Source organism: Gossypium hirsutum, chromosome A01 (assembly GCF_007990345.1).
Source record: "Gossypium hirsutum isolate 1008001.06 chromosome A01, Gossypium_hirsutum_v2.1, whole genome shotgun sequence".
Classification (NCBI taxonomy): domain Eukaryota; kingdom Viridiplantae; phylum Streptophyta; class Magnoliopsida; order Malvales; family Malvaceae; genus Gossypium; species Gossypium hirsutum.
In genome coordinates this window covers 65,933,944-65,950,416 of record NC_053424.1, presented here as the reverse complement: position 1 = coordinate 65,950,416, position 16,473 = coordinate 65,933,944, and the positions used below count along the sequence as shown (strand labels likewise).

Genomic DNA, 16,473 nt, shown 5'->3' with positions numbered 1-16,473 from the left:
AACCTAATTTTGGGCCTTGAAACTCGCATCAATTGTTCTTGTTTAATCTTGTGATTAATATAAAGCTTTATATTACTATTATTTTACTAAAGTTTGTGCGACAATTTTAGGAATTAAAATCTCTAATCTCTGATCTCAAACCAAATACCAAAATATCTAATGATACCAAAATTTCTAATAAATAACAAAAATCTGTAAATGATACCAAATCTCTAATGTATAACAAAATATCTAACAGAAATACCAAACTTTTTTACTCAATTTTCTAATGATACCAAAATCTCTTACCAAATACAAAAATTTCTAACATATACCAATAAAAAAAATTACCAATATTTTTAATTATTTTGTTAAAATTTTTTTATAGTAGTATAAATTAAAAAATTTAATATAAAATACAGATTTTGGTTCAAGTTAAAAATTTGGTACGCTTTTCGAGTGTACACCTTTTTCCTTTCTTATCAAAATCTATCACATTCTTTTTTAAGAATAATATTTTTTTGAAGTACTTTCCTTCTTTATTTTTTTTCTCTCTATGAGTTTTGTAAACTAAAAAATTTCAATACAGCTCTGATATTTTTTAGATTTAAAATCAACACCCAAAATAATTTTTTTATAAAACATTTTTTAAATTTTTAACACCAAAATCTCTCTCTTCAAAAACAAAAAAAAAATTGAAAATTTCTTAAAACTATTTGGCAATGAAGATGAGTAAGAGCAACTATAATTTGTAAGAGAAGTCAGCAACATAAATCGATTGGAGTTGTTGACTTTTCATTTATATTTTAGTATTTATTACAAATTTCGATGTCTTCAAAAATTTCAATACAACTCTCATTTTTTTATTCAAAATCAACGCTCAAAATAAATTTTGTTTATAAAAAAATTTCGAAAAATTTTAACACTAAAATCTTTTCATTAAAAAAAAGGGAAATTTGAAAACTGATTGTTAATGAAAATGAGCAAGAACAACATAATTTGTAAGAGAAGTCAGCAACATAAATCAAGAGGAGTTGGTGACTTTTCATTTATATTTCAGTATTCATTACAGAATTTCGTATCTTTTAAAATTTTTACTATTGCTTTAGAGATTTTATTATTGCTTAGAAAATTTTAAAAACAATAACAGATTACAAGTTCAAGAATTTTCGTCCAAAAATGAATTTAGACTCGTTTAAACTCGGAGGTTTCTGATGGTAAAAAGTTTGTTTCGCTAGAAGTCCGTAAAAAGTATTTCTTTTTTTGAAGGAAAGTTGGTAAAAAGTTTTTCTTGGTGGAAGAATAATCAATAGTTTAGAGAAGATTTAACTATAAAAAAACACTATTACCGAAAAGGAAGAAAGATAAAACTAAAATATAATATACGTCATCATCTGGTAGGTCCACGTATATCCCAACAGGTCCTACCATTGGCTTGCACTTTTAGGCTTTTGGTTCTCGCTCTTTTTCTCTCACACTGTCTCGCCATCTGCTGCCCAGCACTCCACAAAAGCTATAAAAATAAAGAAGAAATGTTGCGCCTCTCCTCTCGCAACTCACACGCGTTGTCAAAATAGAAAAATTAGGGTTCCTTTGTTTTGCAGGGAGATATTCATGTACTCGTCTACGCCTATCCCTTCGTTGCACTTGGCCATGGCGGCGTTACTCGGAGCTTCATTAATGGCCGTATCCGCGTTTTATATCCACAAGCGCAGTGTCGACCACGTCATCGATCGGCTTATCGAGATCCGCCGCGAATGTGTGCCGCAGGCAAGGCGGCCTCGAAGTCGCCTTGTCTCCGATGAAGACGAAGAGGATGAAGAAGTGGATTACGAACAAGATAATAGACGACTAGAAATAGAAGAAGTGGATCAGTGCCTCGACCATAAATCGAGCGCGTCTAAATCTTTTGATGAGAAAATGGAGGTGTCGAGGAGTTCTCGCATTTCCAGTTCGATGCCTAACGTGGCTTTGCGTAATGAGTGGTTCGAGGAGGATGCTAAATTTGATCAGGCGGTGAGGGAAAGAGTTCAAAGTTGCTCTGCTTCCTCGCTTGAGAAGCTTAACTTTATTCCTTCGGGTCTTCCTCCTCTTCAAACATCTCGGAGAGGTAGTTTCTTTATTTTAGGCCTATAATTGCTTTTGCACTAATCTTTTGTTTCTTTTTTCCCGTTGTTACCATAACTGTAGAAAGTGTTTTATGACGATCGAGATAGACTTCTAATCAAATTTTGATGAAATGCGGAGCGATATTGATTACATGACAGTTAAATGCCGCATTGCTAAAAGGGAGTTTGAATAGTTTTGCTAACAGTGGGCACAAGGGAAAGTAGAAATTAGAGTTAATGTTGTAAATATATTTTCCTAAAAAATGTTCCTGATAGTTGAATAATGAAAATCGTATAAATTGATTAAAAATGAATAAACAAATAAAATGAAGTATCAGTTCTAATAAGATTTTTTTTTTTGCCTTTGTAGTTTAAGCATACATTTCTTTTTTTTAATTCTTTAAAAATTCATTTCCTTTTGTATCCAGAAGTCATTTTGTTCTTTTTTTTCTTTTCCGAGAGCAAAAAGTAAATTGTAAAGTAATTGTAAAATGTGACTTTACGAATCAGCTCTTGGCTTGATGCACATCGAGTGTTTTAGGAAAATGGTTCGGGTTCTGAACTTGTAAATATTCACGATTTGCTAATGCAGTTGCCATGTATTCTACATGAAGTATGGTATTATTTTGTTTCTTTTCTTTTGCAGGAGAAAGTCAGACTTTTAGTCATGGAGGTTCCTCTATGAGGTTGGCTACCTATGGTCGGCTAATGACTCCAAGGTCGCCTGGTGGCAATGCTGCTGGGGATTCAGATGATGAAGGGACAGAGCCTGCGGATGAGGATGAGATTCTTTTTGCTGACAAGAATATTGATGTTTCTGCTGATTTGTTAAAGGTGAGCGGTTTTCTAGTTCTGGTGTTTCCTTTAGTTTCATGCCAATATCATTGCTTATAGTACAAAGCCAAAGTAGTTTCAATAGAATTTGTTTTCGAGCAGATAGGGTTTGCTTTGCCGTTAGGTTTAAGGGTTTATCATTTGTAGAGTAACCATGGTGAATCTTTTAATTACTAATAATGCATCAAAAGCAATTGATTTTTTTGTTCATCTGTTATTGGTAAATATATAGGATGTTGCTACAAAAGTTCAAAATTCGTTTCCTCTTCCATTTAGAGGCAATAGTGTTAACCATGCTCGTGACCAGACCTATAAAGCCCCTGGGAATGAGGAAAAATCTTGTGTGAATCTAGTTGGCAAGGGAAACGTTGATTCAGCTTCAGTTGGCATATTTGAGAATGATCCTGTTTTTACCAAGACTAGTTTGCCTCTCAGAAGCACATTGCATGGTATCATAGCTTCTCTAAATCTGAATGCTTTTACTATCTATCTCTGTTGTAAACTTAATTTTATATTTAGTAAATTGGAGTTTTCTATTACTTTAATTTGTTAATTGGTGTCTTGGGTGTATTAACACATTTTTCCTCTATATAGATATTTATTAAGCAAGACTGACAGGCCTAGTCAGAATTAGTCTTTATTTCTTACTAGAAGTGCTTGAGTAAGAACACGTCAAAGTTGATTGTTGTTCTGCTTTTAACAATCTCTATACAGACTCAACAAATGTTGAAGAGGAGGAAGTAAGAAAGATGGTACGGGAGTGCTTGGAATTGCGAGACAATTATGTTTACAGGGAGGAGATTGCTCCATGGACCAAGGAACCTGTGATGGAACCTAGCGTTCCGAAGGCGAGCTGTGATCCATTTCACTTTGAACCTGTTGAAAAAACAGCGGTGTGTTTTGTTTTTCTATTTTTTTTTCTTTTTAAATATTGTTTAGAAAAAAAGGGTTACAACATTTCTGCTAAACTCATTGAAGCAACAGTGATAAAAATATTTTCTGTATTTTACTCTGTTTTTTTCCTTTTCATGCAGCATCACTTTAGGATGGAAGATGGAGTCGTACATGTTTATGCAAGTGAAAGTGGTATGTACCATTAGTGTATACCATATTATATTGTCAACAATGAATCAGATTTGTCAATTAAGTGTTTTTCTTGAACATGACAAGGTTATATTGTCGGTTTTGGGCCGAAATCTTAATATCGAGTTGGAAATTTTGATGCCCCAGGAATAGAGTTTCTAGTGTGTGAGTATGGGGACAGGAGTTCTTTTAGTGTAACACTGTTTAACATGACTGGTCTCTAAAACATAATCTGTTGGAAATGATGCAAAAATTATTTAAACTATAGTTGTATGCTTGATCTGTGTGTTTCCATCACTTAAGGTTATTTCCTTTGATGAACCCTAAAACAGTAAATCATCTGTCTATGAATTTTCAGGCACTGTTGAGCTTTTTCCTGTTGCAAGTTCAACAACATTTTTCACTGATATGCATCACCTCCTAAAAGTCATGTCAGCTGGAAATGTTCGCTCTGCTTGTCATCACCGACTAAGGTTTCTAGAAGAGGTAGGCTTTGAACTCTAAATTGTGTATTTTATCCACTTTGGCTTGTTTATGTAACTTACAACTGGATGCTGCACAGAAGTTCCGCCTTCATCTGTTAATAAATGCAGATAGGGAGTTTTTGGCTCAGAAGAGTGCACCACACCGAGATTTCTACAATATCCGGAAGGTTGATACACATGTGCATCATTCTGCTTGCATGAACCAGAAACATCTGCTTAGTTTCATCAAATCAAAACTACGAAAAGAACCTGATGAGGTTATTTTGAATTCCTTTTATTTGCTAATTTAGCATCCTGTGTCTTGTTTGTAAGCATTTAAAATGGATCGTAATCAACACAATCCTACATGAAACTGTGCAGGTTGTTATATTTAGGGATGGAAAGTATATGACATTGAAAGAAGTTTTTGAGAGTTTGGACTTGACTGGGTAGGCAAAACCTTGGTTCCATTCACTTCTATGTTTCAGAAAGTGCTTTGATTTATTTCAACTAATGTTTCACCTGCCCTATATTTCAGATATGATCTCAATGTTGATTTGTTGGATGTTCATGCTGATAAGAGCACCTTTCATCGATTTGACAAATTCAATCTTAAATATAATCCTTGTGGGCAAAGCAGACTTAGAGAGATCTTTTTAAAGCAGGACAATCTTATCCAAGGTCTGACAACTACGTCATCACAAAGCAAGCTTAAGTTTATTTACTATGTTTGGTCAGATAACCTTTTTTTTTCCTTTTATTGGAACTGATACAGTCACTCATTTTTTATAAGTTTTCTCCAATAGTTCTTGCTTTGTATCTCAAATTCACATTGATATCGGGGTCACAGCTCTATGTTATTGGTAACATATGTTTGGCAAAATTAACTGATTTAGTGATGTTGACTGTTTTAGTTCTCAGATTCTAGGTTGAGACCTTTTTTCCTTTTTTGGATATTGCCATCACTCTTAATATAAATTTGGGCAAGCATTGACAAATTAAGTGGTGCTTGTACAGGACGTTTTCTGGCAGAAGTTACAAAGCAAGTGCTATCAGATCTTGAAACAAGCAAATATCAGGTAGAATAAAGTCATAATGCTCTGCTTTAATCATTACTTGTGCATCCTCCATTTTAGCATGTCCCATATAGAAATATTAATTAAATTCATACTGTTAAGAGATATTTATTTACTCTTTCAACCTCCAAAGTATTTATGGAAGCGTTTCTGTAAAAATGTTTGCATGCTGTTTGAAGTTTAGGTCCTTGGGTTAATCTTATGTTTTTTGTTTAGGCATTCAGCATTCTTGGCGTTTAGTTTAGTTGGAATTTTAAATTATGATAGATCTGAAACTTTGTTATTTTTATGCAATGTGGGTTTTCACCTTGTAAAACCAAATGCTGCTGCAGTGCAAAATTCAACCTTAAAGCTTTATTTGTTGTCTAAATTATTTTATTGAAGCCTAAGAATTGTTGTTATTGTTTCGGCTAATTGACCTTAAAGTATCAACTGCCTTTTTATGGATGGTCATATTCCTTCCAAGGGCTAAATTACTAAAAGCCCATGAAGTATCCTTCTTTTTCTTAAGTGAGCCTCTGTTTTTATTTTATGCAAATAACCTTTTATTTTCAAACAAAAGATTGACTTCTGTTATGGTCAATGCCGCCAAAATTTTCTTTATCCACATGGAAGCTGACCTGGCTTGATGATGTGGTAAAAAATGAACAGTTTGTATTTTTTGAAAAATATAACACTTAAGAACTTTCTTTCTTCTTGCCTCCCAATTCTCACCACCAATTCCTTAGCCCAAATCAGTTTTGGCCTCCAGCATTGATCATAACAAAAGGAAACTTTCTATTAGAAATAATTTCTTTAGGTACAAATTAAAGGGTAAGATATTGTTTGGGTACAGAAAAAGCATATGAGCTTACTTTAGAAAAGTGACAACACTGGGCAATTTTAGTATTTTATCCTCCCACCAACTTTGTCCAATGTTTTTTGCCTTATCACCAGACAGTAAAAGGGCCTTTGACCTTTTCAGGCTAAGCGCCTGCCTGGTGCATGTAGGGGGAAAAGGCCTTCTAATTGAAGTTCTCTTTAATTGTTTCTTAATTGTAACAAAGGGATAATATCGAACTCTCTACTTCTCAATATTTGAGTATTCAATACCAGGCATGGGATCATATGGAAATATGCATATGGTTGACAAAAGAAAGAAAATTTGGCATGTTCTGTAGCTTAAACTGGAGCACTTTTTTTAGTTTATTATTATAATTATATATCTTCGGCTTATTTATAGACAGACATGGACATACCAAAACACGCATACATGTGCCTTAACATAAGCAAGTGTTTTTTTTTTTTTTTTTTTGTGCGCCATGTGCCTTATACAATAAAAGGATTCTAGCACCTAGAGTGCTCCTTGCGCCTCTGACAACACTGAATAATATATATATTTTCTAGATGGCAGAGTACAGGGTGTCCATATATGGAAGGAAACAAAGTGAATGGGACCAGTTGGCAAGTTGGTTTATTAACAATGAAATTTATAGTGAGACTACTGTTTGGTTAATCCAGGTATAGTGGCAATATTATTTCTCTTCTTTCTAGTGATTCTCCTGCTATCTAGCTTTGCAGTTGGATTCTTTCTTCTTTATATCTCCATTTGATAATGTTTATTTAAGTATTAACTGCTGGTTTTCTTGGATGCTTTCTTGTTAATGAGTCAAATGATCGTATCTTGTTTGGACATGTTTATTTAAGAATTGCCCCCAAGTAGTTTCTTGAATCATCTAAAATTGGAAAAATTAGTCTTATGGTAACTCTAATGAAAAGTATTTGAAAGTATGCACAAGCTAATAACATTTTGGAAATTAAAATTTAAGATCGGTTTTTAGGGTACCATGTCCATATCAAGCATCATCTTTCCAGATTACTGTTTTCTCTCTCTCTCTCTCTCTCCCTCTGTCTCTGTGATATATTTCTCAAGTCAAAGGTAACCTTCTTCACTTGATTTTGACTTAATTTTGCAGTTACCACGATTGTATAATGTGTACAAGCAAATGGGAATTGTAAAATCTTTTCAGAATATTCTGGACAATGTTTTCATTCCACTATTTGAAGTTACAGTTGATCCGAATTCTCATCCTCAACTACACGTGTTCCTAAAAATGGTGAGTTCTATGTTCATCGGAGAACATACTGTGCTATAATAAGAGATTTCATTGTTATTGGGGTAACGGAAAATACAGTTAAAAAATGCTTCTTTATTGGAATGACCTGCATTACAGCAAGCTGAATAAATGATGCCTTAACTTTATTCATTGTGTTCTCATAATTCTTTAAAACCATTCGAAAATTCTCTTGAGCCACATTATATGGTCAATTTTTGGGTCTGTACTGCATATTGAACATGGGTACATCCTTGCGATTTTAGATGGATGGAGTTGGACAGCAAAGCAATTGAATATCTGATATTATAGAATCTGTCTGCTGCAAATTTGGTAACTTTCAGATTCAGATATTAGATTTACTATCTGCTGTGGATTTGGATAAACCCTTGGATATTTGTTATCCCACTTCACTTTAGTTTTCATGCTGATTGTCAGATCCTCGCATCTGTTATCCAAATTCATTTTTTTTATATGGATAAATTTATTTTTAAAAGGACTGGCTCAAAAATTTTGGATGCTTAGCCCAATTGGATATCCAACAGATTGTTTTTTACAGTGGGTGCGGACTCAAATAGTAGTATTTGGATAGTAAGTTAATATTAAACAGATTTAGATATTGGACAAACTAAGCGGATTTGGAGATTTCAAAGATTGCAGTGTGATATTGGATCGATTGCCATCCCTAATTTAGGTTGTTTTGTTTGTTGAACCACCATTCGTTTAGTCTTGTCATATAATGCATTATTTTGTAGAACTTTCCTCAATTGTTGTAATAATCAGTTTGTCGGGGAAAATGTTTGTAGCCTTTTACTTGTGAATGCTGCAAAGAAATGCTAATGTCTCTTAATACAGGTGGTTGGCTTTGATTTAGTTGATGATGAGAGTAAACCAGAGAGGCGTCCTACAAAGCACATGCCAACTCCTGCTGAATGGACTAATGAATTTAATCCTGCATATTCTTATTATGCCTACTACTTTTATGCAAACCTTTATACACTCAACAAGGTTTGTATTATTTTCTAATCTTATCATAGTTATTTTACATACCATTATTGCTTTTTACACAGCAATTGGGCTTTTGGTCTTTTGATGTTAGGGGAAGATTTAGTCGGCTTTTATGATTTTATGTAATCATCCCCTGATTCAGTAATATCTGGAATATACTTTAAGACTAATTATTGAAGTCAATGTTGCTGAATAAAAGTTTGTCAGAAGGATATGGGGGAATGAAACATCAGGTGATCCTTTACAATACTTGAGCTGGTTAGGTGCCTGGGGTAAAGAGGAAGATTATTTTATCCTTGATCGTTTTGTTATAGATGTTATGTTGAAACGTTTCATAATTTTTATTTTTTCCTTTTTTCAGCTTCGTGAGTCAAAAGGAATGCAGACAATAAAACTCCGACCTCACTGTGGGGAGGTAAAAGTCAATTTCTCTCTGTTTTAGTGTTTCTGCAGGTATTTAAATTGCTTTTGACACTTGCAAATTTATGCAGGCTGGTGATATTGACCATTTAGCTGCTGCTTTCCTTCTGTGCAACAATATATCTCACGGGATTAATCTCCGGAAATCCCCTGTTTTGCAGTACTTGTATTACCTTGCTCAGGTTGTCTTGCAGGATTTTCCATAAACAAGTTTCTTTCTAGCAGATGGTTTTTAGCCTTTTTTGTGTTGTAAAAATAGAGCATGAAAAATGGCATATGCATGGGCAGTTTTTCAGTTGTATTATGCGCTTATTCCAAAACCAATCAGTGGGGATGTCATCACATCTCGTTCCCATCTGTTGGAATATGCAGAATCTGCATCTGCAGCCCTTGTATTATTCTGCATTAACAGTTTACGAGTGACTTTTGGAATGAACTCCCCCTTTAAAATAGTACAATTGATTCAATTACTAATGTTGGTCATCTTACTGTTCTTTTATCAGATCGGATTGGCCATGTCTCCTCTGAGCAATAATTCCCTTTTCCTGGACTATCATCGCAACCCATTTCCTTCATTCTTTCAGCGTGGGCTAAATGTTTCTCTTTCATCTGATGACCCTTTACAAATTCATTTGACGAAGGAAGCGCTTGTGGAAGAGTACAGTGTTGCAGCACAGGTTTGTTACTTTTGACATCTTCCTGGTACTATATCTACAATACTATGGAAAACCAAAAGGCCAGTTCTCTCTCTCTGTCTCTATATATTTATATATCCTTTTCCAATATTCCTGAAAATGTCAAAGGGAAAAAAAATTTCATCCAACTGTTCCCCCACCACAATCTGAAGGAACTAGTAAATTAAAAGACACATGGTAAGGTGCTTAACCATAATGCTTGATGTCTGTCATCATCTTAAATCGGTACTTTGCAGGTTTGGAAGCTCAGTGCTTGTGACTTATGTGAGATTGCTAGAAATTCTGTATACCAGTCTGGGTTTTTGCACATGTCAAAGGTGAGTGAGATCTCTGAAACTTACTTCTCTGCTTTCTTGGCCCTTCAATTTTTTTTGTGAAGTATGGAAGCAACTTGCTGGATTCATTCTTTCAAGAACCAAGCAAAGTTTCTCATTCTATCTTTTTACATAAATCCTTTTGAATGACGGGCTCTCTATTGGCGGGTACACTTCAGTTAAAAAAATGGGCAACTACTTTATTATCTAATTGAGGAAAAATTGATTCTATTTAGGGTAATTGATATTGCAAATAAAGGAGTAAGAGGATGCTTATATTATAAGTGACGTGTTGGCTGAAATTGTTTCTCTTCAATTCTTTCATCTTCAACATCATCGGGCATGTTCATTAACTTACATCCATACTAAGCAGGAAAAATGGTCAATAGGAAGTCTATAACCTGTAATTGTGCTTTTTTTTTTTCTTTCTATTCACTTGCAGCAGGCTTGAACAAAGCCTTTCAAAGCTCAAGCCCTGTAAAAATAAGATAAAATTTTGTGTAAAGTTCCAGGTTGCTTGAGAAGGTAAAATGTTATTGATACATTTTCTGGGAAACTCATAATGTGGATTTGAAAATGGTCTTTATAATATTTGGTTGGGATTCGGAGATACACCAAATTCACTGACATTGACTGACCAACCTTTGATAGTCTTTTTCCATACGTCTAAATCCTCAGTAACTCTTGCGAATGGTAAATCTATGAAAGAAGCCATAGTTAAAACATTTTCTACACATTATCGTTCCCTTTTTACTGCAGTTGCATTGGCTTGGCAACAAATATTTCCTAAGAGGTCCAGAAGGGAATGACATTCAGAAGACAAATGTTCCAAACATGAGGATTGCCTTTCGACATGAGGTATATTTACATTATTTCTTTATAGAACTTATCATCTCTGATGGTGGCTAATGTTTTGGAATTTGGCAGACATGGATAGATGAGATGCAGTATCTTTACTCGGGGAGAGCAAGAATTCCAGAAGAAATAGATCCTGCGATGTAACTGAATGTAATACGTGAATCATGAAAGCAAGTTTCAAGTAGTGGGAAGATGATGCGAAGATTTGGAGAGCAATGGGTTGAAGGAGGCTGGCTAGCTATTCTTTCAAGCTTAGCCTTATAAGTGGCGGAAGGGATTTTTACCCTTAGCTATTTCCTTACAGATCGGAAATCATTCATTCTTGCTGCAATCATTATAGTTTCTAATATATATAGTGAATTAACTCTGTTATATTTTTGCTTTCAATAATTTGGGCAATCAAAGTCATGTTCCTTTTAGTTTTAACTTCAACTAAGAATAAAGAAACTGTTTAGCTTTGATCGCTGTGAATGATCTGTATGTGCGAGAATGTCTTAATCCATGTGTTGGTTCTTGTTTTATTAGTTCCAAAGAAGGATGGAACTTGGCGGATGTGTATTGTGCTATAAATAAGATCATAGTAAAGTATCGACATCCTATCCCTCGATTAGATGTGATGTGAGCTTGTAATCGGTTTAGAATTACAAGTCACTTGAATGCCCGATCGTTTCTAAACAGGTACTTGAAAACTAAAAAAATAAGATAGGAATCTTGAATCAAAGACTTGTATGAGAAAAGAACCAATGTTATTGAATCAAAGACTTGTATGAGAAAAGAAATAATGTTATTGAATGTGACCCGTTTTCTATAAGACAAATAATTGAAAACAAGAATTTTGAACATACCTCGACTTCTTGTTTATGAAAGAAACAAGAACCAAATGTATAAAAATATGAAAGTAAGAATGCCACATGGCAAAACCCTTGATAAGTTCATTTTGAATGTTCTTAAGAACTCAAGAGAAAATCTCACAAAATGTATTTTGATTCATCAACCTCCAAATTACAAAATGAGCAACTATTTGTATACTATTCTAGGTATATGGATAGTTAATCCATCCATGTAATTTAGTACATGAAAAGTCACATAACTCCAAACCTTACATGTAGACTTAATAAAGTGGAAGAACTTCAAAAGTCACATTCAACCCCCATTTTGGACGGTGACTTCTTGAATTTTGATTTGGAGATGAAAGGTCTTCATGAAAGATGTATGGTCAACAAAGGTACCTGCAATATAATATAAATAGGACTCATTTCACAATTCATTCATTCCACATGCATAAACTAAAATATTATGAGTGCAATAAAAATATTGAAATAAAACAAAGTAAGAAACATAATAGAAAAAAACCACAAGTTCTTTATTTAAACATGTCAATAAACTTTATTTAGAACGTGAATAAGAAAGACCTATTGAGCAACGAATAAAACATTGCAAGGCTGATGTTCCATATTAAGTCTAGAATGCAATAGGGATTGTTCCAACTCAGCCCAAACGACTTGTATGAGAACATTGAGTGCCTCCTTAAGCTTTCTAGCCCTTGCCCTCGTAATTGGCCCCATAGGTACGTGCAACACATCTCCAAGTAATAGAGCCTTCACATTTGGTCCTAATCTTGTACCCATGCTCATATCATCCCTTCCCTCTTTGAAAGGATTTGTCCTCAAATCCGAATTTGCATAAAATGGAGATAAATAAAAAAAATGTTAAAAACTCATACTAACATTGTACTCACTTGGGAGATCTATCTTATAATAGTTATCATTAAATTTCTCCAAGACTTGACAAGGGCCATCTCCTCTTGGAAGGAGTTTAAATCTCTATTGGGCAGGAAACCGTTCCTTTCGCATATGTACCCAAACCCAATCTCCCGGTTCGAATACGACTTTGTTTCGACCCTTGTTGGCATGTTCTACATACTACTCTGTCCTCTTTTCAATATTATCCCAAACCTTCTTATGAAGTTGTCGAACAAATTCAACATTTATTTTTCCATCTAAATTGACAAATTCGTTAGAAGGAAAAGGAATTAAATCCAAAGGTGTAAGAGGATTGAAACAATAAACTATCTCAAAAATAGAAAATTTAGTGGCAGAATGCACACTTCGATTTTATGAAAATTCAGCATGTGGTAAACACTCCTCCTACGTCTTTAAATTTTATTGAATGATAGCTCGAAGCAGCATTGACAACGTACAATTTACAACTTCAGTTTGCCCATCAGGTTGGGGATGACATGTAGTGGATAACAACAATTTAGTGCCTAACTTACCCCATAAGGACTTCTAAAAGTAGCTCAAAAACTTGGTATCTCGATCAGACACAATGCTTTTTGGAATTTCGTGTAATTTGACAATTTCCTTGAAAAACAAATTAGCAATATACTTAGAATCATTAGTTTTTCAACAAGGTATAAAAAGAGCCATTTTAGAAAAATGGTCCACCATAACAAAAATAGAATCTTTCCCACTACTGGACCTTAGTAATCCTAACACAAAATCCATTGAAATATCTATCCAAGGTTCCATAAAGTATTGGTAATGGGGTGTACAAGCCATAGGGGTTTACTCGCGATTTAGCCTTTTTTGCAAAATATGCAATTTTGACAAAAACGCTCGTCGTCTCGTCGCATGTGGCCAAAAAAATGTTCATGCAATACATCTAGAGGTTTTGCAACTCCAAAATGTCCCATTAGGCCTCCCCCGTGGGCTTCTTTCACAAGTAGCTCTCAAACAAAACTCCTTAGTATACAAAGCTTATTTTCTCGAAAAAGAAATCCATCATGCTTGAAAAACTTACGAAAAGGTTCTTTTTCACAAGCTGTAAAAATATTGCCAAAATCAAAGTCATGTTCATACAAGTCCTTTATGTGCTCCAATCCAAATAATTTAGCAATACATACTGTCGAGATAATGTGTCAGCAATTACATTTTCCTTACCTTGCTTGTATTTTATGACATAAGGAAAAGTATTAATGCGAGTCTTAAGGCCCAAAATCAGGCTCATGAACGTGATGGACTCAAAATTCCTCAAGGCCTAAAAACAAGGTCGAAGGCCAAGCAAATCCGAGCAAGATTGAACGAGACCATTGTAATATCCTGATTTTGGGCCTAGTCGGAATAGCAGTTTCGTGACCACAAAATCCGAGATAGAAATAATTATTTTATGATTATTTTGAGGTCTATGATATGATTGCATGATTGTGTGAAAATTTCATGAAGAAATTTTATGCATAAAGTGCTTAAATTGAAATTAGGGACTAAATCGAATAATTTGTAAAACTTGTATTCTAGAAGTTTCTAGTATGAAATTGTTTTGAAATATTAATTAGGAGGTCTTAAATAGCAATTTTACCAATTTATAAGTCTATGGACAAAAATTGGACATGGATGGAATTTTTGGAAAGTTTAGTAGTAAGGGCATTTTGGTCATTTAGGGGTAAAATGAATTAAAATACAAAATTAAAAGCTAATTTTGCTCATCTTCAACCCCATGGCCGAATATAGCAAGGAGAAACCATGGCTAGGGTTTTTCAAGCTTCCAAGCTCGATTGTAAGTCCGTTCTAGCCTCGTTTTTAATGATTTTTACATTTTTGGAGTCCCGGTAGCTCGATTAAGCTTATGCTAGCAATAATTCAACCTAGGGTTCATATTTGGAAAAATACCCATAGGTGAAATTTGTGTATTTTGGTGTTTTATGATAGAATATGAGGTTTTAAATTATGTTAGACAACTTGTACTACTCGGTTTTAAGTGAAAACGAGCAAAAGGGCTTAATCGGTAAAAATACCTAATAGTCATAAGTACATGTTAGAGTGAGAATTTAATGTTTCCATAGAAGGGAAAAATGATCAGCATGTCATAAAACATAAGAAAATAGGCTGAAGTTTAATTTACGAGCTTTGGGGCAAAAGTGTAAATATGCAAAAGTTTAGGGGCAAAACTGTAATTTTGCCAAAATATGATTTTGGGTCAATTTGAATAATGTGAGTCCTAATTAGACTATATTTTAAATGATAGAGCGAGGAAAACTGAAATTCGGGCTAAAATGGAAAAATACCAAGTTGTGGACGAAATGGTAAAAGTAGCCATTTTCGCATACGAGGTAAGTTCATGTGTAAATAATGTAGCATAATTGTTATTTTTAAGTTATTGATGTTAATTATATGATATGCTGATTTTTTTATCGTGAAATATTATGCTTTGTGGTTAATGTTGAGTAATATGCAAATTATGTTTACTACTTGATAAATATGAATTGCTACTGAGTATCGGTTCCGATATTCCATGGAAGATGGCAATGTGAGATCGAGGAACAAAGCCCGTTTGAACCTTAGGAATAGATTAGGATACAAGTGACATGTCACTAGGATGGTTGAGCATCCGAACTCGTTGAGTTGAGTCCGAGTTCACTTATGGATGCGAATGTCCGAACTCGTTGAGTTGAGTCCGAGTTCGTGAAATGTAACTAGGCATCCGAACTCGTTGAGTTGAGTCCGATTTCACTTAGGGGGGGTTACATGATTTCTTGATTACATATGAGGCACTTATGTGCAAATTATCCGTGTATCCGAGTTGTATTCCGATGTGTTCAACGGGTGAAATTTCTAGTGAAATGAAAAACACTTAAGATGCAAGCGACGTTTTGGTATGTGTTGTGAAATGGACACTTTGGACAGGTATGTTCTTAACCCTCGGGTTGATAATAGATACAACAACGATAAGGTAGTAAGATGATGAATGATGTTTAGAAATATGATATATGTTTTGGTGATACCATGCTAAAGTTGTTTGGTATATTTGTATTGTTATGTTACTTGTTATTTACATATGAACTTACTAAGCATTTATGCTTACTCCCTCCTCTTTATTTACTGTAGTTTTGAACAAGCCAGCTCGGGAATCGGGACGGGTCGAAGGTTCGATCACACTATCCAAAGGACTTTCATCTGGGTAAATGGCTTGTGAAACTTAAGTATGGCATGCATAATAATATATTTGTTTTGTGTAAATAATTTTATGATATGGCCATGATTGGTTGAGAAAATGTTTGATATTGATAAGTCATGGTGATGGTTAAATTTAGATCATGTTTGATATCATGGAAGTTTAATAGGTTATCTAGTTCATAACAACTCATGAAAAGATGAAATTTGCCTTAAAACAGAATATTGCTGCTGCAATGACATGAATTTGAAAAATCACTAAAAATAGTATAAATGGAATTAAATGATGAGAAAGTTATGAAATTTAAGCTTAATGAGTCTATTTTCATATGGATAAAAAAAATAGGCATATAAATTATACTTTATGAGATATTTGAAACCTTGTGAAACAGGGCCAGAGTGATTTCTGGATCCTTTGTTCTGACTTTAAAAATTCATAATAAATTGTACAAAAATAATTATAAGTCAATATTTATATTTAAAGATTCCTTATTGAGTCTAGTTTTAAGAGAAACAAATCTCGTAGTCATTGAAATCCTGTATAGAGAGATATCTGATTCGTAATACACAGATGTCAGAGCAGTCGAACCCT

The 16,473-nt window shown here is 34.1% G+C and overlaps 1 protein-coding gene across 2 annotated transcripts; it reads left to right on the top strand.

Annotated features, from left to right (window-relative positions):
• Window positions 1-1,450: 1,450 nt before the first annotated feature.
• Window positions 1,451-11,391, top strand: LOC107943763 (probable AMP deaminase). Of its 2 annotated transcripts, none has more exons than XM_041111265.1 (19): window positions 1,451-2,089; window positions 2,734-2,921; window positions 3,229-3,370; window positions 3,636-3,814; window positions 3,956-4,007; window positions 4,363-4,490; window positions 4,567-4,746; window positions 4,850-4,917; window positions 5,007-5,149; window positions 5,486-5,547; window positions 6,931-7,044; window positions 7,500-7,640; window positions 8,493-8,645; window positions 9,007-9,060; window positions 9,137-9,247; window positions 9,569-9,742; window positions 9,997-10,077; window positions 10,834-10,932; window positions 11,002-11,391. In XM_041111265.1, exons 1-19 carry the CDS (start codon window positions 1,594-1,596, stop codon window positions 11,074-11,076), a joined length of 2,640 nt encoding a protein of 879 aa, XP_040967199.1. In that variant the 5' UTR covers window positions 1,451-1,593; the 3' UTR covers window positions 11,077-11,391. The 2 variants fall into 2 exon arrangements, with proteins under 2 accessions (XP_040967199.1, XP_040967170.1); XM_041111236.1 differs by having other exon boundaries at window positions 3,154-3,370.
• Window positions 11,392-16,473: the final 5,082 nt, after the last annotated feature.

Coding starts and splice junctions, on each gene's coding strand:
- LOC107943763 (XM_041111236.1), top strand. CDS start 1,594: ATGTACTCGTCTACGCCTATCCCTTCGTTGCACTTGGCCATGGCGGCG. Junction 3,815..3,955: donor AACCTGTTGAAAAAACAGCG/GTGTGTTTTGTT, acceptor CTTTTCATGCAG/CATCACTTTAGGATGGAAGA. Junction 10,078..10,833: donor GGTTTTTGCACATGTCAAAG/GTGAGTGAGATC, acceptor TTTTTACTGCAG/TTGCATTGGCTTGGCAACAA.